We start from the raw sequence: 26,152 nt of genomic DNA, 5'->3' as shown, positions 1-26,152 counted from the left end.
AGGCACCATTCTGATATAAGTAAAATGTGGCTTAAGATCTGTGTTTTATTATGAGTCACATCACCTCATACTTGAACTTCAGTTTTTTTGGTGGTGAGAAGCTCTCCTTGAAATACTGAAGTGTTGGTATCTGTCAATGTCAGGTAGTTGAAATCTGAATTAACAAAGGTGAAGCTCAAAATGGCATATGACTGGTAGAACATCACAAAACTCATAAGTAGCCATAAAATAACATACTAATACTATTTATGTAATCCCTTTTGTTTTTACAATAGATTTATTTACATCTGTATTCTCAGGTTTTGCTAGGAGAAACCGTTTATGTTAGGAAAGGATGAGTTTTGTTCTGTTCTGCAGTTCAAGAATCATTGAGAGTGAGAAATATATCCACATAGGTGCATAAAACGTGTGATTTCAGGTCCATATTATGTCACTCAATAAAGTATCTTACAGGTTAAAAGGAGAAATTCCCTTTGTCTGTATATGTCTTAAGAAAGGAGTTGTTTTGGGACAGTCCCAATCAGATGGAAAAGTGATGCTTGTTATAGCAGAGGAATCTTTGAGAGAGATGCTTCAGAACTATGGTTATTGTTGTTTTTATTATTGAACTAACCAAAATCTTTATTCTTTAAAACATTGTATTTAATGGCAACTAGTCCAAATGTCCAGTTTTCTTGTATTTGTCAAAGATGTTCATTCTTCTAAGATAGCCCCATATTAAAAGATAGATGGAATTGTATAAATTATAACTCAAACTGCAGTATGACCAATATTAAGAAACTACCTTCTTACTTCTGCCACGGTGATGGCATTGAATACTGACAACACTTGAGGCATGGAAATACTTTAGTTGTTTGACCTGTATTCTAATTATACCTTGAAATTTATACCAAAAATTAAAAGAGAACTTTTAGTATTTTAGGTGGTCTTTATACTAGTCCAAGAATATAATGATTCCCAGAATAATAATTTCAAGGTGAGGGAGAAAAGTATTGTATTTTACAATATGAGAAAGAAAAGTCTGACATCAGTTTCAGTTTTTAAACTACTGTGATATGTGCATTAGTAGAACACTTAAACTGTCTATTGAATTTCTGTATTTATATATGTTTGTATAAATTTTTAGAAAAATGTAGCTTGTGAGTTTCTTAACACAGTATGTTCTGGTGTATATCTGAAACTAATGTAACATTGTGTGTCAACTATACTTAAATTTTTTTAAAATTATGTTTAACAAATAGAATGTTTTTTTTTAATTTAAACATAAGGGTTACCTCAAAATATATTGGTTATGATATCTTGATAAGTAATACAAGCACTTATTAAAACTGTGTTTTGTTTTTAGTTTGTTAATGTTCAATTATAGTCATCTTCAAAATGGCTTGTGTCACTTTGAAAATAATCATTGGTCTCTGTATCAAGGACTAAAAAAAAATCCAAGCAGAGACCCACTACAAAGTAGATAGTGAATTGAATGAAAGTTAAAAGGATGGGAAAGTTTTTTGGTGTTTGCTTGTTTGTATGTTTCAGTTTATTTATTTTACATAATCTCTACTATGGGGCTCAGGCTCACAACCCTGAGATCAAGAGTCACACAAAAGCATAGGCAAGTTTTTAATAGGTGCTGTCCTTCTTTTGGTTTATATAATTTAAACCAAGTGACTTAAACCATTAAATCAGGTGGGAGTGCTTGATGAAGTTTTTGAGATTATCCATTACCAGCTAATATATTTTTGCCTCCCTAAGTAATAATTCATTCAAGAAAAATTTGTGCCAAACATTGGAGGAAAAGATTTAAAAAGCCAAAAGGATAAAAACATTTGTATATGTAGACAAAAACATGTTTTATTAAACGTATGTTTATTGTACACATACTGAGTGCTGGAGATATACATATAATTGATATTATGGTTCCTGCTCTCATGAAGGTCACAGTCCATTTGGCAAGACAGATAAACTAAAAATTAAAGTTACAGTATATTAGAAAATAAGTGGTGTAGTACAAGTGAGCATTATGCAATATGGAAACATACCAAAGGAAACATTAGAAGGAAATCTAGGAATACTTCCCAGACAGGATACCTGAATCTTGATGGTTTAGTAGAAGTTAATAGAACAAAGAAGGTATATTTCACATAGATGGATTGATGTTGCAAATTTAAGAGTGAGAGAATACATGGAGGTCAAGGAACCTCAAGTAATTAAATGAGGCTAGGATAGAGTCACATAAAGGTATTAGCAAGATAAGAGGCCACATAGGTGGGCAAAAGACAGACTCTTCTCAAAAATTGAGATTTCAATCTGAAATTGCTATTATTTTTAGCATGAAAGTGATATAAATTTTAGAAAAATCACTCCGGATGCTACTGGAAAGCTACAGATTTTAAATTATATTTGGAAGTTCTTTGCAAGATAAGGATACATAGAATTAAGTGAAAACAGAGTTCAAAAATTATTCACATCTGTACAACTTGGTTCTTAGTTTGGTAAAACCATAAATTAGGTTCTTTGTATAATTGTGTTACATTAGTAGAATATCATATTCTTAGTATAACCCTGAACTGATCAAATTCAAGGATTTGAAAACTAACTGATAATTGTTGGAAATGCTGTCTGACCTCCCCTTTGCCTCATTGACTATATAGTGTTCATCCTGTTTGTATTGAATCAGATGATACTACTAAGTGGTGGCATTTAGTGTAGCCATGGTGTATTCTGGGTTGCCTGACCCTACCTCTAGTGCTGGATTTATAGTTAAAAGAACATATAATACAAAAGGAAAAGAGAATGAATCTCAAAAGCTGTGTAAGATTTTGAGAGGTTGACATGTAAAAGGAGTTCAGAAGTTGGAAAGTATCCTTTCCTGAATCGCCTCCTACACTGTAATCTACCTTTATCTTCTTCTTGCTCCCATAAAATTTGATATCTGCTGAAAATGGCTTGTAAATGACACATAGTCCACTCTAAACATTTTTATTTGCTTTCATTGCCTAAGAATTAATTATATAATAACAAATTCCATGATATTATAAACAATTTCCCTTTTGCCTTATTATAGGTACTAGACTACCAATTTGAGCAGTATTATTTTTATTACATTGAAAATACCAAAATAGATGTTATGGTTACTTAAGTAAACCTAAATTAATTCATAATTGAAACCACAAAACAGAACATCATAATTTATTTCAAAAAATCAAATATGCTTAATTTTGAAGTTTTAGTCAAACAGTACATGGTATTATAGACATAGTTTATGGCATGCCAGTTATTGGCATGAACCCAGCAGGTTGAACTTTTCATAGCTACCAAGACTGTTTAATCCCAGACTATTAACCTAACTGAGTGATAAGCAAGCTGTGAAAAACTTTGACTCCCAAGACCAATGTCTTCCTGCAGTAAAAAAAAAAAAAAAAAGAAAAAGAAAAGTATATGTCAGTCATTACATATTCTATTTAATGACTCTAGACATCTAATTCATAAAGTAATACTGGGTTCTTAATAAAGAATAATAACATTGGGTTCAAATTATATGGTATTATCAACTTAAAATCATTCTATCTTGAGATAAAGTGTTAGGGAAAAACTGTACTTCTGGCATCTATTTTATTTTAACTCCTAAATTATTTCATTCTGAATAGAAAGGAGATGGAGAATTAACTAATTCATAGTTTTAATCTTGCCAAAAAGGAAAATTGAATTGTCATGATACTGAAGAACTGGAGGAAGTAGGAACACACTTAGCCAGAGTTCACATAACAAAAGTTAAGTTTCCTCAGGCTCAGCGAATCTGTACTGTCCCTTCTAAAATTGGTTGACCAAATGGAAAATGTAAAGGCTGCTCTTTCATAAGGAATTGACAATGGAAGCAATAAATACCTCTTTAAAGTTAATTTCTTGCTTGCACTCTATCTCAGTTTTTACCTACTCAGGCTAATTTGCAGGTGCCTGGGATGAGTAGACAAACCATAATTTCTACCAATCAAGTAAAAGAAGGAAAGAAAACTCTGAGCTTCTCTCCCAGTTAACAGGTAGTTTGCTGTGGTTAAAATTAATGCAGATTTTACAGCAACAAATAATAGCATTTTCATTTATTATAAGTAATTGATTTGAAATTTGGGAAATGAATAGTTGAGTGCATCATTTGAGTGTTCATTTGACCAGTTATTTATTAGTTCATGAGGCCATCATTTAAATTTTTCTCTATATATTATGGCAAGTCCGTTTGTTTCTCTCTTCATTTTACATGTTTAACCTGTGGTTACTTTTACTTGAAAATGTGTTTTATTCTTTGCAGTGTTTGAGCAACACTCCTCCACTTACTGAATATTTCCTCAATGATAAGTATCAAGAAGAACTCAATTTTGACAATCCCTTAGGAATGAGAGGTGAAATAGCTAAATCTTACGCTGAATTGATCAAACAAATGTGGTCTGGAAAATTTAGCTATGTCACGCCAAGAGCCTTTAAGGTTAGTATGGTTAATACATTTTCGTTAGGGCTATATGACCCCCAGAACAAAAATGTGTTCTTTGGGGGAAGCCCTGAAAAATCATAGCTGTTACATTGGCTTATGGCCCTCCATAGGGACCTAGCACAAATAGAAAGATCCACAGTATATCAGTGCTGTTCAATTTTCTGGGTGGGAGGTGTGGTGGACGATTACTTTAAAATGTCTAAAAAATCTCTGGGAGATGGGGAGGGAAATATTGAAATAAAGATTGGAAAACACTGTTATGGTACAAAATGACAAGAAAGAGACAGCAGAGCATAGGCAGGTTGCTTTATAATAAGTACATGTATGAGAAACCTACATAAATTTATTTATACAAATGTAAAGGCTAAATTTGGGCATGTCATTGAAGTCTAAGCACTCAGGTTATTCTGAGAGTCCTTGTAAATTTGAAAAATTATTAAAATGAAACTAGTCTATATAGCCAGCGCTAAATATGAATTACTTTCAATATAATCCTTACACTTTTAAGTTCATTCTTTTTTGTGAAGTGGTTTCTTACAACCAATAAAACTTTAATTTGTCATTCAAATAAGAATGAAATTTAGTTTTATATAGTTAAAAGAGTTTTCCTATTTATTTACAGGTGAGATCTATAGGAAATTTTAAACTTAAAAGAGAATAAGAAGCTCTCAGCTTTCAGCCATTTTTAAATATACACAAATGACACTCATATAGGACATCTGCTAAGCCATATTTTATTAACTGTATACTAGTTCCTAAACCATAAAAACAACAAATCAAAATACTCCTGTATTTATCTTAACTTTCTAAGCTTTGAACAAGCTAGTTTAGACAAACTATTTCTCAATCCTTACCCAGGATTCTAGTTAGTTTCATTTTGCCAGCTATTCTCTTTTAAAATTATGTGTAAACAGGCTCTTGATATCTGACTTTTCCTTTCACATTTCTTTTCAGTCTTATAAAAAAATAGTACTGCAAAGACTAGGAAAATTATATATGAACACAAACATTCCTTTTATCTCTGGAATTTACCCTCTTTTTTATACACAGAAACTAAAGGAGAACGTTGTAATTTTTTCTAGTGACCCGGAAATATTATTGAATTTTAATAAGTTTGAGTATTTCCAAATCCTTTGTACAAAACTCTACCATTTTCTCCTTGTTATTTCCTCAGGTCAACATTTCTACATTAGAGATTAGTTATAATTTTTAAAATGTTTTTAGATATGTAATTATCTGTATGAACTTATGTGTCTGTAGTTACCATATCTGCAAATGACTGCCAAAGTGCCACAAGTTGTTTTGAGGGTTACAAATAGATTGTAACAGAGTCAGTGAATTCACAAATATAAAATCCATAAATAATGAGAATCATATTTGTTTTAATCAATTTTGTCCCCGTAACTGATTTTGTATTTTTGCTTTTCTTACAGACGCAAGTAGGACGTTTTGCACCTCAGTTCTCTGGATACCAGCAGCAGGACTGTCAAGAGCTATTAGCTTTCCTATTAGATGGACTGCATGAGGATTTGAATCGAATTAGGAAAAAACCATATATACAGTTAAAAGATGCTGATGGAAGGCCAGATAAGGTAAATTTAATAATATCATTGTCACCATTGTTAGAATAATGTGATATTTCTGTGTAATATGTGTCTGTTTTTCTTACAGATAGTTGCTGAAGAAGCCTGGGAAAACCATTTAAAAAGAAATGATTCTATCATAGTAGATATATTTCACGGCCTTTTCAAATCAACTTTAGTTTGTCCTGAATGTGCTAAGATTTCAGTAACATTTGATCCTTTTTGTTACTTGACACTTCCATTGCCCATGAAAAAAGAACGTACTTTGGAAGTTTATTTGGTTAGAATGGATCCACTTACCAAACCTATGCAGGTAGGTCATGATTATTTTCTTTGCCTTTGTTGCTTTTATTAAAACTTAGTGTCGAGGGGCGCCTAGGTGGCTCAGTTGGTATAGTGTCTGACTCTTGATTTCAGTTCAGGTCATGATCCCAGGGTCGTGGGATCAAGCCCCATGTCAGACTCCACGCTAAGCTTGGAGCCTGATTAAGACTCTGTCTCTTTCTATCCTGCCCCTCTTCCACACTCGCATGCACTCTGTCTCTCTCTCTAAAATTAAAAAAAACAAAACAAAAACTTAAGTGTTGAGACCTTGTGTCTCAAGCACAATTCAGTAATTAAGTTTATATATGTAAGAGATTTTATAAGCTAAATACTTTGGAAATTAATACACATTTTTAGAATCGTGAAAGGCTGAGGGATGTGTAAAGTATCATTATTTGTATAAATAAAATTCTCAAAGGCTTTTTCTTACAAAAGAAAAAATGAGAGGTTCAATTTTGCAATGTTATGATAAATATTTTTCCTATTTTCCAACTTTAATGTTAATTGTAATTTTTTTCTAGTGTCTTTTGAAAATAAAACTAATAGTACACATTTTGATTCATGTTATGATAATGGTATATTTAAATACCTGTAATTTTTAGGCATCTTAACAACTTGGAGGAGAAATAGAAATTTAGTTGGGCTGGGATGCCTGGGTGGCTCAGTCGGGTAAGCGTCCAACTCTTGATTTTGGCTCAAGTCATGATCTCACAGTCATGAGATTGAGCACCACATCGGGCCCCATACTGGACATGGAGCCTGCTTAAGATTCTCTCTCTCTCCCTTCCCCTTTCACCCCTCTCCTTCTCTCTCTCAAAAAAAATAAATAAATTTAAAAATTTTAAAAAAGGGGGGCACCTGGCTGGCTCGGTTAAGCGTCCGACTTCAGCTCAGGTCCTGATGTCACTGTTCACGAGTTCAGGCCCTGCATTGGGCTCTGTGCTGATAGCATGGAGCCTGGAACCTGCTTTGAGTTCTGTGTCTCTCTCTCTTTTTCTGCCCCTCCCCCACTCATGCTCTCTCTCAAAAATAAGTAAACATTAAAAAAAAAATTAAAGAAATTTAGTTCAGCTATAAATACTTGCTTCAATAATGTTCTAATCTTCTAACAGTTTGGAGTATCAAACACTGGTTATTCAATTCAAGAGCCCTGAAAAAGGCCTTAATATCAGTTGTCAGCCTGATTCCATTGCCTAGTATTATAGGATTATTTTTAAAATTTGTGAAGCAAAGCACTATATTTCCTCCCTTTATTAATCCTTTTCTGACACATGACCCACCCTAACAAAAGTAGTTCCTTACTCTTCTACCTTCAGTTCCCCTAAAATTCTCTTCCCGCATTTAACCAAATTTCCCTATAACTTTGGTTTACTTAATCATTTCTCTGCTAGACCATGAGTTCTACTGCAGAAATGCATTCCTAATGGAGAAATATTCAAAAATTCTATTCATTCAAATATGTGTTGGACACCTAGTGAGAGTGTAAAGCTCTGTTTGGCAAACGGTTCTGGAGGCTAGAAGTCTTAACAATCAAGAGTGCCAGCATGGTTGGTTTCTAGTGCAGACTCTGTCTTGTCCTCACTGTGTTTACATAGAGAGACCGCATGTATGCACGTAATCTGTAAGGGAACCCACCTTTTTGATCTCATCTAAACTTTCTAAAAGCCCATCTCCAAAGGCTGCTACATTGGTGGTCAGGGCTTCAACATATAAATTTTAAGGGGACACAATTCAGCTAATAACAATGTCATGAAATCAATATGAAACATTTGCTTTTAACGCATTTACAATCTTACCGTTAATTTAGTCAAAGTGTTTGGTTTTACTGTCAGCAAGGGCACAGTAAATGAAGTGTTCACCATAAAAGTACAGTCCTTTCATTCAAAGTAATTAAAGTGTGGTGGAGACTAGTCATGTATTCAGTTGTAGAAATTCCCCCTATTTCTTTTGCTGCTGCTTTTATGTTTTCTTCCTAAAGCCAATGAGCCTGATGCACTCGTGTCAATATTTCATTCAGTAGTACTAAGAATATTAAGGAAGGCCAGTAAAGACCCGCTTTTATTTTTGACCGGGGGAGATGTGTTCACATTTCTAAAATCACATCCTTTAATAAGTATAGAATTAACATTCTTTTCAATGGAGGGAAACCATGGCAATGCTAAACTACACCCTTACCTCTCTAGTTTGTAAGTTTACAAGTATATGCCAAAGAGTTTAGTGGAATGAGAGAGCAGCATAAAACAATAAGTAAAAATTGATCACAACAAAAGAATATACTCTGTTTCTCCACAGTACATTTGTTAAAGACCGTATTCTCCCATGCCAATAATATCATCTATATTACGTAGAGACAGATTGCATTCAAATTACACATTAGCCCAGAGGCATGTATTGAATATTCTCCCATGATTTGGATTTTAAATTATTTTTCCAGCAATATGAATTTCATTAGTATACCTCTTTTCTCACTTGGTTTTTTTTTCTCACCAAAAGTACAGATTTGTAGAGGTTGGAGTCATGGTCAGCACCGAAGAATTGGGAGGTTTTTTTCCAGTTGGAGGCTGTAACAACTCAAATACAAAATGATAGCCTCATTAACAATGTGCTTTAACCAGCTGGAGAGGAAAGGGAAATTAGCTGAGTTAACCTACTTGATGAGTTTTCCCATCACCGAAGTTGATTTAGGTCATAGACGTTTATTAGTAATTGTATTGAACATGTATTACGTATTGGAACTTAAGATTCTGCAAAGTGCTAGAAATACAAAAGTGTTCCTAGAAATACAAAAGTGTTCCTGTTTCTTGTTCCCAAGAAGTTTGTCATGCAGTGTGAAAAGTGCTATGATAAGGTACTTTAGGAGTATATAGAAGGAGTGACATACCCAAACTGGTAATAATGCCGGTGTTGAATCCTTAAGGATGATTAGGATTTAAACAAGTGAAAGCTGAAAATAAAGGTATTGTAGACCAAGAGATTGGCATATACAAAGAGCTAAAGGCGAAAGAGGACATGTCCCACTTCTGGAAATTATAAGTAGATAATATGGTAAGTGCTCACAAAGAATTTTGACACCATGATAGGAAGTTGGACTTCATCTTAAAAGCTAGGGCACCCATCGAAGGTTACTAAACAGATTTGTATTAGAGAAAGAAGATTCAAGCTAGTACAAAGATTGAATTGGAAAAGCTTAGGTCAGATGTACTAAGACCATGTAAGAGGTTTTTGCAGTGATCAGATGACAAATGAAAAGCGCTTGAACTCTTAATATTAGTGTCAGGATGGCAGTTTGAAGAACCAGTTGAGTATAAGAAACAATGTTTACAAGTATACAAAGATGATGCCAAGCTTACTGGGTTGTAAAACTGAGGAAATAGTGGTGTTATTTATTTTAATGGGATATATAGGAAGAAAGATTTAGGAAGAAACCTGTTTTAATATTGGATATGTTGACCTAATAATGACTTAAATCATGTGTAGTCCTGGACATGCTGAAATGCATGAAGAAAATTTAGGTAGAGTTTTCATTAGGTGTTGAGTTTATGTATCTAGACTAGAGAAGAGATGTCTGTTCTTGAGATAGAAATTGGGTAGTGAGGTCTATGAAAATGATAGTGAATATCTTAGAAGGATGAGATCCCCAAGGCTAGGATGACCTTATAATCTGTCACCTAAACCAGAACTCTTAAAAATAAAAGGGGCCATTATTAATAATTATACAAGGACAGCGGACTAAATCAGGACTGGCCAAAGCAGACTGGGATATATTATCACAGTCTCTAAAGAGAGCATATAGAATTCAGAAGAGGGCTAGGGTCAAACTCTAACAGGGTTTGACAACCTTGGTTACAGTTTAAATAAAGAGATGAAGACAAAAGCCACGAATGGATTGATAAGTGAATGGGAAGTGAGGAAGTTAAGATAGTCCATGTAGACATTACTTTTAACAATGTTATTTAGAAAGCAGAGGAGAAAGATAATTAGAGGGGAATTTTTAGAGGGAAAGCAATGAGAGACTGGTTTCCTTTTTTTTTTTTTTTTTTGAGAGATTTGTAAATTATATGGTAAGAGAAATGAGAGAAAAAGCAAATAAGAGATGCACAGAATTTCTGGCAACTGTTGAAGGATCTGTTGAGACTTGGGCACTATGAATTTGTAGCAAACCAGTCTCTAAAGTTGGTCAGGTTCCTCCAGCATATCCAAACAGCTCTAAGAAAGTATAGCAAAAATAAAACTGAATAACAAAATAAAGGTTTTGCAATAGAGTAGTTGAAGTGATGAATCAATCATATGGGATCTGGATGGAAGGTGTATGAAGACATTAGGAAGCTGGTAAACTTGGAGAAAATTGAGAATTAAAAGGACTAGAGCTCTAAATGCAAGCCAAGAATAGGAAAAAATGAATTTCCAGGAAAATTAAGTAGTGGTTGGTTAGTCAGTAGTATGAAAAGAGTTTAAGATATCAGAGGTGAAGCCACTTTATGACAAGGTGCAAGAAGTGAACTCCAGTTGAAAGTAAGTGTGGGTCTTTGTATCAAAGAGCCAAGAAACAGTAAGGCTAAGATAAATTATCCCAATGAAAAATGGTGGCAAGGATGACGGCAGGATTGGAGACAGACACTGTGAGCCAAGTACCAGGCGAATGTGAGGAAGTCACATGAGGTCATTTCCAACTACTGAATATTTTTTCCAAAGTAATCAATTCATTATAATTTTTTGTTTTTTAGTACAAAGTGGTTGTCCCCAAAATTGGAAACATACTTGATCTTTGTACAGCATTGTCTGCTTTGTCAGGAGTACCTGCAGATAAGGTAAGATGTTTCTGGGTTTGAAGTATGTAAGTTGGAGTTGAGTTTTTCAGTGATGTAAAACCAGATTAATAGAAATTTATTTCCTTTTAGATGATAGTTACTGATATATACAATCATAGATTTCACAGAATATTCGCTATGGATGAAAACCTTAGTAGTATTATGGAACGGGATGATATTTATGTGTAAGTATAAAATTCATTGTGCAAAATATTACTTGGGAAAAATTCAGAGGAAATAACGTAAAAGTTTTCAGAGTTTATGGTCAGTTTTGTCCTTACAGGTTTGAAATTAATATCAATAGGACAGAAGATACAGAGCATGTGATTATTCCTGTTTGCCTAAGAGAAAAATTTAGACACTCAAGTTATACCCACCATACTGGTTCCTCACTTTTTGGTCAGCCTTTTCTTATGGCTGTACCACGAAACAACACTGAAGATAAACTTTATAATCTCCTGCTTTTGAGAATGTGGTAAGTGTCAGACAGTTCTTCATTGACAAAACAATAAAATAGTTAATAAAAAATATGCAGCATACTATCAGAATATAATTTGATAACCCTATATTATCTCAACTTTGTTTAAACAGGTAGCAACTTAAAAAATCAAATTATAGTTTAATTTTGTCTCTTAATCATGTAAAACACATTACTGAGGTAATTTCAAACCCTGAAAGTGAATTCTTTTAGCTGTTTTACACCGGAAGTTTACAGTTGGAAGAAAATAGGAACTTGTCATATCAGCACTGTGAAATTAAAACAAATTTCAGATATTTCGTTTTGTTAAACACATTGCTAGTTTAAGAACTCGTACTGATGGTTTTATTTAAAAGGATAAATGTGGGGCGCCTGGGCGGCGCAGTCGGTTAAGCGTCCGACTTCAGCCAGGTCACGATCTCGCGGTCCGTGAGTTCGAGCCCCGCGTCCGGCTCTGGGCTGATGGCTCAGAGCCTGGAGCCTGTTTCCGATTCTGTGTCTCCCTCTCTCTCTGCCCCTCCCCCGTTCATGCTCTGTCTCTCTCTGTCCCAAAAATAAAAATAAACGTTGAAAAAAAAATAAAAAAATAAAAGGATAAACGTTCATGCTTGATAGTATTTTAAGGCAACCCCTTTTTTGTCTTCCTAAAACCTTGATTTGAATTATAATATAATCAAGACTTCCATTTGATCCCTTTTATCATTTTTAACTGACATATGTAGTATTCTTTCTTGCATACCTCTTTGAATTGTTACAATCCCAGAACCCATACATAAAGATCATATTATAGAGTTATAAGTAATCTTGGCAATAATACATATCATCTAAATGTGGATATTTATATAATAATTTTTTTAAGTCAAGAAATTATTTGCCACAAACTTTTAACATAGAAAGATGTTAAAACCCTAGAAGTAACAAATTGCTGTCTTTCTTTTTATATAGACAACCAAAACAGAAATGATTAGTCACTTATACTTATGGTGCTAGATCCCGAGTTTGAATTTATCCTTGAATGTAGTATAAGACCAGCATTACTCCATTAAAAAGTTATGTTTTACTGAAGGAATGGAAAATGTTTTTTTAAGGTTTCTACCTTCATAGAACTTAAATTTGATTTCTGATTTTATTTAAGCCGGTATGTCAAAATATCTACTGAAACCGAAGAAACCGAAGGATCCCTACACTGCTGTAAGGACCAAAATATTAATGGGAACGGCCCAAATGGCATACATGAAGAAGGCTCACCAAGTAAGACTTTCATGTTAAATTATAACACCTTTCACTTGGATTATTGCCTCAGAAAAAAAGAACATGGGGATTAAGGAACTGAAAAATATCTTCAAGCTGGGAAAAATAATGTTAATATTAATTTTGAAATGTAGCTTTGGGTTTATTTAAAGACTTCTAATGTCTAAAATTAGGTGAGATGGAAACAGATGAACCAGATGATGAATCCAGCCAGGATCAAGAACTTCCCTCCGAGAATGAAAACAGTCAGTCTGAAGATTCAGTTGGAGGAGATAATGATTCTGAAAATGGATTATGTACTGAGGAAACTTGTAAAAGTCAACTCACGGGACACAAAAAAAGACTATTTACATTCCAGTTCAACAATTTAGGCAATACTGATATCAACTACATCAAAGATGACACCAGGCATATAAGATTTGACGAGAGGCAGCTTAGACTAGATGGTAAGTGTGAAAAATGGCTTGAACACTGAACTTGAGCAAACCATGTTTTTTTTAGGTGAAAACTATGAAATTCAACAGTCATGGGAAATAACCTTTACCTATCTGTATAAAATCTTGAATGAAAAGTCTTAATTTCTAAGTATATTAAACACATCACTGTTTATTAAATGGGGGTTGGACTTATTCTTAAGTCTTGTATCTTTTTTCTTTAACTGCTTAAATATTTTAATGGCTTGGAAATAGCAATTTATCCTGATCACCTAGTGCAAGTAGAAAAGATGGCTATTTGTTTATTCTGGCATATATCTTAATATTAAAATATGTTGATTTTAACATGAAAGCATATTAAGTTTTAAAGGAGAAATATGTTTTCCATCTTAGAAAGATCTTTTCTTGCTTTGGATTGGGATCCTGATTTGAAAAAAAGATATTTTGATGAAAATGCCGCTGAGGTAAGTCATCGTTCATTCCCATGTTGATCATACTGTTACACTCTTTGCTGCTACGCGATGTGTTTATTTTGCTGGTTATAGACTAGAAAAGGCTTGTTGGTTTCGAACATGCTTTCTATTAACAGTTTCAATCATCCATGTAGGTGTGTAATCATAAGTTTTTTAGACGTGTGTAAATCTCAGCTGAAAAAAGCTTTATAATTCTTCTGAGAAAGTTTAGGAGTTTTTCATTACTATTCATAGTAAGATGGAATCACTAAAATGAGTTTTGTTTCATTTGTTCTCTTAACTCAAGAAATACTTCTCTTTAGGATTTTGAAAAACATGAAAGTGTGGAATATAAACCTCCTAAAAAACCCTTTGTGAAATTAAAAGATTGCATTGAGCTTTTTACAACAAAAGAAAAGCTAGGTGCTGAAGATCCCTGGTAAGAGACAAAGTTAAAAAATGTTTCTAATTATGTTTTAAGGATTTATACTAAGGTATGTGCTATATATCAAGTTGAAAAAGTACTAAATTCCCTTTGATAATTTAAATAATAAGCATTTCTTTATATGATAATAGTCTGTTAAAAGTGATTAAAATGTCCTTAAAAATATTATTACAATGTTAAGCTCTAATCTCATTACTGTATTCTCTCTAATAGCTGTTTTACAATGGATAATTAATTTTAGTTACTTTTTCCCAAGAGTTTTTTTGCTGTGCAGCCATTTTGATAGAAACCTTTTTAGGAAAGTCATACGTTTTGTGGTGCTTTAATTCCATTAGAGCCCAGAAGTATTAAGATTTTCTAATGCTTATTTCTCAACATAGTTCTGTGTTCTTTTAGCATACTAAAATGTAAATAATCTAGCCTTCATCATTTCTTTGATACCTATTTACATACTAATTTATCTCATTATCTGATTTTTTTGAAGATAAAAATGATAAAGGAGTTTATCAGTCTGGTATATATTAGGTGTACTGAATAAAAGAACTTTCCAAGCATTTTTTAATTATTATTTTCATTACCTCTATCAAGCTTTAAAGATTTCTCTTTATTTTTAGGTATTGTCCAAATTGTAAAGAACATCAGCAAGCCACAAAGAAATTGGATTTATGGTCCCTGCCTCCAGTACTTGTGGTACATCTCAAACGATTTTCTTATAGTCGATACATGAGAGACAAATTGGATACATTAGTTGATTTTCCCATCAAGTAAGTTTTGATTGTGCTTTATCAGCATTGGACAGCTGTAGGTTTTTATAAACATAAGGTAGCATCAGATCCAGTATTTGTGAGTCATTCTAGCAGTTTGTAAGGATCAGTAGCAATTTTATTCCTTTTTAGATATTTTTCAAAGTACAAAAAGAAAATACACCTTTTGAACAACAAAATAAAAGTAATTTTATGTTACGTTATCATACGGGTTCATTGGCCCTGTTTATATATCTAAGATACTCTGTGGGATCTTAGTGATTTTGTTTTTCCTAGGAATTATTTCATCATTAATCATCAGTTATTCCTTGGTATGCTTTTTAAAGAAGACTGGAATAATGTGAAACAGAATAATGTAATTGCTTAAAAAGATGACACAGTAGTGTAATCAGTCATTCCTATTGTGTCATACTTGAGTTTATTTATCACATTGTCCAGAGTATTAACATCACTTTTTTAAAAAGTCTGGAGACAGCATCTCTGTAGTCTTTTTTTTTTTTTTTTAAGCTTTCACTAAATTTAATAGAGCATTCATAAGGACAAAAATGAAATAGTGTATTCTCATTCACGTGGTCCAGGAAGGACTTCATCACATAACATTTTGCAGCAATAACTTGGCACTCTCCTATTTTGCTAAAAGAAAATCGATAGTATTCTTCTATATTTTATGATATTTATGCACCACAAGTTTGAGACAGTTAATAAGTAGACAACTGCCATAGGCAGGTGTGTGTACTAGATGACTGGAAGTAAATAGATGATGTAATATTGAAAACATTCTTTGGATTGCTTATTCTGATTGTTGATTATAAAGTTAAAAATGTTTTGCAGCTTTTTACCAGAAACCAATGGCAATTTTGTCCTTAATTATGAATCATCAAAGTTTTCAAAAATATAACATTTTAACAGTGTGTAAGTATAAGAAGAACCAGCAGTAATGATAATCTAGAATCTATGAGAGATATATTTGAAATTTAGGATCATTATTGCTTTTTGATGACACAAGTACCCAAAAATGAATAATGATAAGCTATAAAATGGTCATGTTACAGTTTTGTGCATGACAGATTACAAACGGTTGGTTGCATTTCAAAGAATGTTGCCTACTCAGGATATATAGATAATCAAAACCAGGAAAATAGAATAAATATTGGGTTTAGATATATCTACATTATTATAAAATTTCTGTGAAAGTTTGTTTTCACTATTGTTTTATTCTTCCTTAAATAAATAATTACTAAAAATGACTTCAAAAATCTAAAAAATTAAAAGGGTCCAGATGGTAAAGGGTGATGACTGTTTTACTAGTATACTGAAAGTTAAATGTATTAGCACAAAAACATTAATCTGAATAACAGCATTCAGTAGAGAATTTGGAAATTCCCAACCTTTTAAGAATTATTTTGCCAAAATGTTCACATCTCAGAGGGTGTGTGTTTGTGTGATTTGTTTTACAGTTCTTTGGTTCTTAGTGATTTCTTTAGTGAAAGAGCTATTTTTTATATAAATGAGAGTCAAGCAACATTGACAGAGAATAGAATTCATGACATTTAGAGAAAACAAAACTAATTTGATCTCTTTGTTAAACAGTGACCTGGATATGTCAGAATTCCTAATTAATCCAAATGCAGGTCCTTGCCGCTATAATTTGATTGCTGTTTCAAACCACTATGGAGGGATGGGAGGAGGACACTGTAAGTTGACAGTTACCATTTTGCTAAAATTATGATGCTTGATAACTGCAGACTTTTTTTCTTAAGATATTTACTACTAAAAGGGAAAATATGGGGTGCTTAGCGGCTCAGTTGGTAGAGCATGTGATTCTTGATCTAGGATCATGAATTCAAGCTCCACATTGGGACCTGGAGCCTCTAAAAAAAAAGTGGGGATGGGGGGGGCAGTAGGCCAGGGTAGCTTAGTTGGTTAAGTGTCTGACTCTTGATACCGGCTCAGGGCATGATCTCTGCCCCCTGCTGTGCACTGGGCATGAAGCCTGCTTAGGACTCTCTCTCTGTCTTTCCCCCACTCGTGTCCTTTCTCTCTCTAAAATAAAAATTTTTTAAAGGGGAAATATAAAACGTGTCTTACATACAGTAGTTGTCCAGTAAATTTGACTAATGAATGAATTAGCTTTTGAACCTTTTTTAACATCAGGAGTAAAGTATTGAGTTAACCATACTTTCACTTTAATGTAAAGGGACATCATGGTCAGAACTCGTGTCCATTTCCATTCTCCTTCCCTTCCCCTTTCTAAAATGCTTGATGTATGTGTTATAAATCATGTGTCATTGTTAGTTTTTACATGGTTGGTGCAGTATGTTACAGATCTTACATTTTTCTCTTAACACATAAGACATCTCTATGTTACTTTGTGTCCATTTAGTTAATTGCTTCTAACCACTTAGGACTTAGATCTACCATATTTTATCTCTGTGCTCATTTCATGGTCCACATCCAAATTGCGTTTAACTTTCTAACACCACAGGACTGATAAAAATCGTTGTTTATGGTCCCCTATGTGAGAATTTCTTTGAGCAACATACCCAGAAGTGAGATTGCTGAGTTACAGAGTATTTAGGTACTGCCAGATGGCTCTCCAGGACAGTTATACTAGTCCACACTCTCCAACTGATAGATTTTTCTGTTGGACCATCTTTGCATGCCTACTTAACCTTTTGTTTTGTTTTGTTTTGTTTTGTTTAGAAATTAATTTTTGTTTACTTAAAATTGTGTTTAAATTCACAGTTGAATTTGGTTAACTAATTTTATTTAGAGTGGTTAAGATTTCATTCATAAGTGAAATGATCTTGTAATTTTTTTATATTCTTTCTTTGGAATCAAGATTACAGTCTGTCCTAATAAAACAGTCTGGGATAGTTTTTTTCTCCATCCTAAAGCAGATAGTATAGTATAGAAATTAACTATTCATGAAAGTCTAGTAGAATTCACCTATAAAACCATCTGGTTTTATGTAGTTTTTACATAGCCATAGTTTTTTCTATTTATGTCATGATTATTGAAGTCTATTCACTTTTCTTTTCCCCAAGATGTATGCATTATGGCATTTTCTACTTTTCTAAAAACGTATCTGTGTATTCCACTTTATTTGAGAATCGTTATATATAATACAGTTATGCGATGTCTTTGTCCCTTTTTCGTTCTTTTCTCTAGGTCCAGAGGTCTATCTTATTAATCTATTCAAAGAATTAGCTTTTCACTTTATTAAATTTTTCTTTTTGTTATGTGAATGTATTCTTTCTCACTGATTTCTTTGTTATATTTTCTTCTTCTTTTTTTAATGTTTATTTTTTTATTTATTTTGAGAGAGATGGAGAGCATGAGCAGAGGAGGGACAGAGAGGGAGATACAGAATCCGAAGCAGGCTTCATGCTCTTGAGTTGTCAGCACAGAGCCCAGTGAGGCACTCAAACCCACAAATCACGAGATCATGACCTGTGCCAAAGTTGGACACTTAACTGAGCCATCCAGGCGCCCCACTTTGTTATATTTTCTTCTTGTTACTTTGAGTTTGCTCCATTCCTCTTTTTTTAACTTCTGGTTTGAATACTTTATTACCTTTTGCTTCACTTTTTTCCATGCTCTCTTGAAGGCTAAAATTAAAGCTCTAAATTTCCCTCTAAATACTGCTTTATTCCATAAATTTTGAGTTGTAGTATTTTCATTGACTTTAAATTCTATATATCTTTTTAATTTCCTTTATGATTTCCAGTTAGTCTGAGGTCGTTTAATCATCTGCTTTTCTTTTTACTTTTTTAATGTTTGTTTATTTATTTTGAGAGAGAGAGAGAGAGAGCAAGAGCACAAGCAGGGGAGGGTCAGAGAGACAGGGTGAGAGAGGATCCCAAGCAGGTTCCACACCATGAACACAGAGCCTGATACAGGGCTTGAACTCAGAAACCGTGAGATCATGACCTGAGCCAGAATCAAGAGTCAGATGCTTACTGACTGAGCCATCCAGGCACCTCATATGGTCTGCTTTTCAAAACATAGTTTTTTTAAAGCTCTCCTTTTGTCTTAATTTTATTACAGAACAATTGGTTATATTGCCTGTATTATATTAATCATTAGTTTATTAAAGCTTCCATGTGCCTTAACTTAATACAGGGTCTGTTTCTTAAATGTTTGTGTGCTTGGAAAAATATATATATTTCTCATTCAGACATAGAATTCTGTATGTTTCTAATAACTTGTTTATCAGTTGTATTCAAATCATTACTATCTCTGGTTATTTTTGATATATTTGTTATATTTCTGGGAGGAATTTGTCAGGATTCTTACTAAAATGTTGATTTATCTATTTTTACTTTATTAGTTGTTTTGCACTGTTAGTTGCACTTATGTTTAAAATGGGTAGCTCTTTTTGTTTCGTTCCTTTTACCAGTATTTGACTTTTTTTATTTTGGTATCAGTTGGCGTGCGAACTCTGTGTGCCTTTTTGTTGGATTTGTCTCTTATAAACCATTTTATTCTTAGACCTTGTCTTTTTATTCAGCCTGACAATATGTTTCTTTTAATTTGTGGGTGCATTGGTATTCAGTTCAATTGACAAACTTACAACCCACATTAGGATCCACCCAAAAGAGCAATAATTTTGTTTTATGAGGTGTAGAATTATCCAGAAGATATAGCCTATAAGGTGTCACTTTTTAGAAGCTATGACAGCAGATAATTGTTTGGGGGACATTTTGTAACTTTGTTTCCTCGGTTATTAGATAGTTTATATAAAGCCTAGGATGTGAGAGGGAGCATTTTTTTTTTAACTTTTAAAGCAAATCTTTACTTTTTTTTAAGTTTATTTTAAGACAGAGAGTGTGAGTGAAGGAGGGGCAGAGAGGGAGAGAGAGAATCCCAAGCAAGCTCTGTGATGTCAGCACACAGCCTGACATGGGGCTTGATCTCACCAACTGTGAGATCATGACCTCAGCTGAAATCAAGAGTTGGATGCTTAAACAACTGAGTCAGCCAGGTGCCCTGATAAAGCGAATCTTTAAAAATTTTACAGATTAATCACTTTTTATTTTTCTCTTGCTTAGTACTTTTGTTTTTTGATGTAAAAACTACAAATTACTGGGATAGTATTATTGAAAAAAAAATTTGTAAATATTTATAAAAATAACTGAAATACAAAATTTAAATTATGTTTGAAATGTCAAACTCTGTAGTCAGGGACAGACCTGGCTTTAAATGTTAACTCAGCCAATTAACAGCTTTACCCTTGGACATTAAATTTCTCTTCATGCTTCACTTTCCCCATTTCTAAAACTAGAAAAAGAATAAGATAATACCTTCTCTATGAGATAATACATGTAAAGTACAGAGCTTTGTGCCTGATCCGCAATAAGCACTACATAAATGTTAATTCTCATTTATTGTCATTTATATTGTTATTCTGTGCACTAAAAAATAATAGATCTATTCTGTTGTCCTTGGGATTAAAAAAAAAAAAGTCACAGATTTCAACTTCTTTGAAAACCATCTTAGGTATTTAGATTTTAGGAAATTATGCTAAAACCTATAATCGATGGAATCAGTTGAATGTGTAAAATATAGGCCTTGTGTACATGATTATCATGCAGCTTTAGTATGTATTCCTTATATAGATGATTGTAAAGATTTGCAGGTTCCCCCCAGAAACCATAGATCATTCCAGTCACAGAAGTGATTATATTTTTCATTAGATACTGCTTTCGCAAAAAATAAAGATGATGGAAAATGGTACTACTTTGATGACAGTAGTGTCTCAACTGCATCTGAAGACCAGATTGTGGTAAGTGTGTCTTTTACTTCCTGAAAATTACAAGATCCATTTTTTTTTTAAGATGCCCATGGAATGGAACACTCTAGTCTGTATTCTAGCCATTCTAATAGTTAAGAGAGACTTGCTCTGATTTAAAGAAATGTAAAATTGTCCTCTAAATGGAAATTTGTCTTCTAAATCTGCCCACTAACATAAACATAAATTGCAACATGAAATTTTTTCTGGTACTTTTCAACATGAAAACTGGAATTTAAAATTCTTCCTTTGGGAAATGAGCTCAGATATTTTGGGACATTGACTACTTAAAATCAGAGTACTAATATAGAAAACAAGAAAATCCTTTAAGGGTCTTCCTTACCATACCTGTGATTTTTAAAGTAAAGTCTTATCCTGTATGACAGTTAAACATTTAAACTCAAAATTACATGATTAGATAAAACAAATTAGAGATTTTTTTTTAATTAACCTTGTGTATCTGTTACTTTGATATCTTCTGAATAGTAGAAAAATGAGGAAGTAACATCTATTCACATTTACATCAGTTAACCAGCTACAGCTGGAGCCAAAATATTGGCATTTGCTTTGCTTCCCATCAGAGCATATTTTTATTATCAAATATTGATTGGTGAAGGGATGATGAGTTGATTCTAAGAAGAAAGCTAACACTCACTTGATAAAGGTTTATTTTTCTATTAAAGTTTGCCTTCTATGAATTTTACTGTTTGACCACAATATTATGAAGAGTGAGAAATGTAGTATTTGCTCCTGTGAGCACAGAGCTCGTATTTCCCACATAGAGATTTTCTTTTGGTGTTCAGAGCACTGACTGCTTTATTTCCCAGTTTCAGTTGAGGGCAGAAACCAGCTTTTTCTTGAGTTCATAATGTCTTAAATGTCTTCAACTTATATTGTTCAATTTAGTAAATTAATAAACTTCTGAGCTCTGTTATCGGCATAGTTTCAATTCACCATTGGGTGAAGAGATATGGAATAATTTTGACTTGTTTCTCTACAGATATTTTAAGTTTGTGTGTTTGTGTGTGTGTGTTATGTACTGTTGCTTGTCTCCCTATAGCTATAACATAAAAGAAAGACTAGAACGCTAATATTTTTAAAATCTGTATGTGCCTAAGTTAATTACATTTCCAGTTTATATTTAGACTTCTAATTTCAGCCCTCATCTGTCACTTTTCAATCGTGTTTTCCTCTTTAATCTCCCAGCCAGAACATCCTGAAATTACCTATATTCTCTTTCAACATGTCTTTGACAGTGCTGCCCTAATCTTGCCTTCAAATAAACAATATATCTTATTTTTATACAATACGTGTATTTAATGTTACCTTACATCTTAACAATGATGATACTTCATTTAGTCAACAAGTATTTGAGTACCTTCTTCATGTAGGACTCAGTTCTAAACAAGATTAAAAGACCGCTATCTCTAACTTAAGGAGGCTTACAGTCCAGAGATGAGAGAGAAGTAAATTACCAATTATATCATAAGTAGTATTAAATATCTTGGCTATAAGGAGAAAGGACAGCTATCTCTGCTGATGTGGGGTGTAAGGAGATAGGACCAGTGTAGGGGAGTTTGCATAATAAAGTGGTGTTTGACCTGAGTCTGCAACTACAAATAGAAAAATTAAACAAAAGAAGCAAAGAAAACAGTACTACAAAAGCAAGGAGGCATGATAAAACATGGTATTTAGCAAAACAGCAAACAATGTGGTATTACTGAAAGGAAATACCTGTTAGGAATATGGGGCAGAAATTAGGCTAGAGCTAAACGTGGCGGTCAGATCAAGGAACATGACATTCTTCACAGTTTAAAGCTTTTCTTAAAAACTGTGAGAATCATAGGTGATTGTTAAGCAATAGAACATTATTAAATTTGGAATTTGAGACAAGAAGCAGGCTATTACAGCCTCCAGCAAAAACAAGGCTGTCATGTCACTTCAGCAATACAGATTTCTAAATTTAAAGCATGGTAGTAGTAATAAGTAAGCAAGTAAAAATAAAGTTGTGGTAGTATTGTATAAACAACAGGGAAATGGATTTATGAGATTATGAGTTCAGGAGTGAGTACCAGCCTAAGTTATAACTTTGCATTGTTGGTCTTATACTTGAACCCATAGGTTTGAATGAGTCACCTGGTGAGAAGATACAGAGTAAGAAAGAGTGGTGGGCAGGGGACAGAACATGATTTTTTTTTTTTTTAAGTTGGGATTTACTAAGCCCACAAAAAAGTCAGACACAACCGTGGAGATAGAAGATCTATGGTAAAGTAGTGTCATGAAAGCCAAAAATTGTTTGATGTAGGAAAGAAAAATAGTAAAGCATTAAATGCTACAGCTGGACTGAATAAAAGAACTTTAAACAGTATCCATTTAATTTGTTTACAGCAGGTTATTGCCCCTAGTGAAAGCCTGAAATTTCAGTAGAATGATGGGCGCAACAGATCATGCTGAATATAGGGGTTTGCATGAGAGTGAAAAATGGATATTATTTGGTGGCTCTGTCTATAGCCTGGCAGCTGGAGCAGGTGGTAGAGTGGAGAGGGATTTATAATGGGAAGAGACGTGAGTGTTTTTTATGCCAAGAAGTCCAATTGGAATCACTAAATATACGCAGTGGTGACAAATGGAGCAGTACCCTGAAAGCAGCAGGAAAAGCTGGAGTCTGGAGCAAACTGAGAGGGAAGGGATGAGTATTAGAAAGAAGCTTCCCTTTTCCTTAGACACAGGAGGGAAGCAGACATAGAACTGTTTCATGTGGCAGTAACTAGGTTAATCTGTGATAGAGTTGCATTTATTCATCTGTTTAGCTAATTTAAAAGAATAAAAATATTCATTCTAGTGACTCTTATTCCTTTATATATAGCAGTGATCTTGTATTTAACCAATTTAAATAAGTTCCGTTTGTCCATGTACAGTTTTTCTATTTGACTTATGCCCTGTCTCCAAAATCAGTTACCAGGTGAAAAATCCATACTGTGCTTAATATGATCTTTGAGACTTATGCCCATTTTGACATCCTTTGTTTGTTTCAACAGTCCAAAGCAGCATATGTACTGTTCTACCAGAGACAAGACACTTTCAGTGGAACTGGCTTTTTTCCTCTTGACCGAGAAACTAAAGGTGCTTCAGCTGCCACAGGCATCCCGTTAGAAAGTGATGAAGATAGCAATGATAATGACAATGATATAGAAAACGAAAACTGTATGCACACTAACTAATGAAAGTCCTAGAAGCCATAAAAGAGAGACTTTCCTGCTGGTGGTATGAAATGATGAGGTTACCCACCACATTAAACAAAAGTCTGAGATGGGGAGTTTCAGATAACCGAATGTAAATCCTTTATCAGATTTTAACTTGTGCAGTACTTGAAGTGAAACACAATGAAAACTTTAACAGAAATTGTCTCTTAATACATTTACAGTCTTGTAATTACAAGCTAAATATATATAGGAAATCACAAATAAATCCCTTTTAAGTTTGCTGCTGTTTTGATGAATTATGTTTTCTTTAATTTTTTGGATGTGAGTTAATTGATGACAGATGTTAAATTTGTGGATGTTGGTCATTTATTTTGCTCTAATAATACTGCAAGAAAACTATGGCTGAACTTAGTTTTTGGATAATCTAGTTCATGTGCATTAGGCTGCCACATATATTACTATGATATTTAGCTGCGGTATCAATGTGGCTTAAATACTGCAGTAGTATTCTTGGAAAACCAAATTTTCAAATCTGTCCCTGGTAATCAACATGGGCCTATTAAAAAAACAAATCATGATACAGGAAACAATCTTGGAAAAGTTATTTTCTTCTGTAGAATCATTAAAAATCCAGAATGTTATGTTCATATTACTGCCGCTGTGAAAAACAGGTTCTAGATTTCACACTCCATCTAAAATCATTTTTCAGTTAAATGTAAGTATTTTTTACCGCTATTGAGATCTATTCCTTAAGTATTCAAATTTTGTTGACTTGCTTTAAAACGCATATCTTTAATCTGGTGTTGGTCCAAAATTAAAATTTTTGCTGTCTGTTTTTCTCTACCCCATTTTTTGGTAATTTGGCAACCTTTAACCCTTCCAATTGCTATAATACATATAAGGACAGACTTATAGTATTCTGTGTCCATAGTAATAATTACATCAAGCTTAGATGAGAATTTTTTTTTCATATACTGGCCTTTAAATCATTAATGGACAATTGGCTTTAAAGGTAGGTCTGTTAACTTTCTTTGTGTGTTCCTGATGGAATTCACCATAGCCTTACAGCTTTTCTCAGAAGGTAACTTGTTATAAGAGAATTGGCATTTGCATGTTCTAGAGTCAGAACCTGTATAGTATATAAAGTATACAAACCTTGAATTTGATTTTTAGTTCACCACATTCAAGGATCCAGGATGCCAAAAATATGTGTGAACATTTGAAACATTTTTCATTTGCTGCTTTTTCCCTTTGATCTAGTTGAAAGAATGTATTGTCGATTGGCATACAATACTGCCTTTAATAGAAAAATCTAAATGCTGGGGCACATTTCACATATCGACTACCTGAGAAATTGCTTTGTGTCCCACTGTTATTAAAGCAAAAAGTATAATGTTCTTCACTTGAACTAATCAAATACAATAGATTATAAATTGTGTATTGTAAATAAAAGTTCACTCTGTGAGTGCACATTTTGGTAAATTATTTATTTATGTTAGCATTTAAAAGTAAAAAAGAAAAAAATGCATTTGACCAGGATAAATGAGGTATGTTGATCATGGCTTTGCTTTATACCTTGATATTAAAGCTGGTTTTTCATCCTGGTATTTTAAAAGCTGCTTTGGGTTTGTTTTTTGTTTTTTGTTTTTTGTTTTTTTTCCTTTTTTCTTTTCTTTTTCTTTTCTCCTTTTTTTTTTTTTTTTTTTTTTAATGTAAACTAACCTCCTGCATGACAGAGGTTAAAATTTTGTCTGCACTTGAGTTCACTTGAGTTTACATTTGAAATGTGCATGTTTATTTATACAGATTTCAATAAAGCTATTTAAGGCCTTATTTAAGTCTTTTATTTCTTACTCTGAATCTTGATAAAAATTCTATGTGGGTAGGTGACTATATGATAGACTTTTTAGTTATCATATAGTTAAAAAATAGAAAGGAAAGCATGTCACAGCTAAACAAATCCTGTTAAGGATGTGTTTAAAGTTGAGTTTTTAAAAATATGCATTACGGGGCGCCTGGGTGGCGCAGTCGGTTAAGCGTCCGACTTCAGCCAGGTCACGATCTCGCGCTCCGTGAGTTCGAGCCCCGCGTCGGGCTCTGGGCTGATGGCTCAGAGCCTGGAGCCTGTTTCCGATTCTG

General features: G+C 33.4%; 1 protein-coding gene across 4 annotated transcripts in view; it reads left to right on the top strand.

Moving 5' to 3' along the window:
- The window catches only part of USP15 (ubiquitin specific peptidase 15), a 119,369-nt gene extending 93,523 nt beyond the window's left edge, over window positions 1-25,846 (top strand). For all 4 annotated transcript variants that reach the window (XM_025926765.2, XM_025926764.2, XM_086712928.1 and 1 more), the window contains 14 exons: window positions 4,298-4,471; window positions 5,911-6,069; window positions 6,149-6,373; window positions 11,109-11,192; window positions 11,283-11,377; window positions 11,476-11,667; window positions 12,806-12,921; window positions 13,095-13,367; window positions 13,749-13,819; window positions 14,131-14,246; window positions 14,867-15,016; window positions 16,607-16,710; window positions 20,716-20,804; window positions 23,849-25,846. In XM_025926765.2, coding sequence (XP_025782550.1) covers window positions 4,298-4,471; window positions 5,911-6,069; window positions 6,149-6,373; window positions 11,109-11,192; window positions 11,283-11,377; window positions 11,476-11,667; window positions 12,806-12,921; window positions 13,095-13,367; window positions 13,749-13,819; window positions 14,131-14,246; window positions 14,867-15,016; window positions 16,607-16,710; window positions 20,716-20,804; window positions 23,849-24,031 — 2,031 coding nt within the window. In that variant the 3' untranslated portion in view covers window positions 24,032-25,846. The remainder of the gene's footprint in view (window positions 1-4,297; window positions 4,472-5,910; window positions 6,070-6,148; window positions 6,374-11,108; window positions 11,193-11,282; window positions 11,378-11,475; window positions 11,668-12,805; window positions 12,922-13,094; window positions 13,368-13,748; window positions 13,820-14,130; window positions 14,247-14,866; window positions 15,017-16,606; window positions 16,711-20,715; window positions 20,805-23,848) is intronic.
- The last annotated feature ends 306 nt before the right edge of the window (window positions 25,847-26,152 follow it).

The sequence above is a fragment of the Puma concolor genome, chromosome B4 (genome assembly GCF_028749965.1).
Source record: "Puma concolor isolate L17-30 chromosome B4, mPumCon1.1.hap2, whole genome shotgun sequence".
Lineage (NCBI taxonomy): Eukaryota > Metazoa > Chordata > Mammalia > Carnivora > Felidae > Puma > Puma concolor.
The sequence above is the reverse complement of the archived record's forward strand: the minus strand, read 5'-3'. Positions and strand labels throughout refer to the sequence as shown.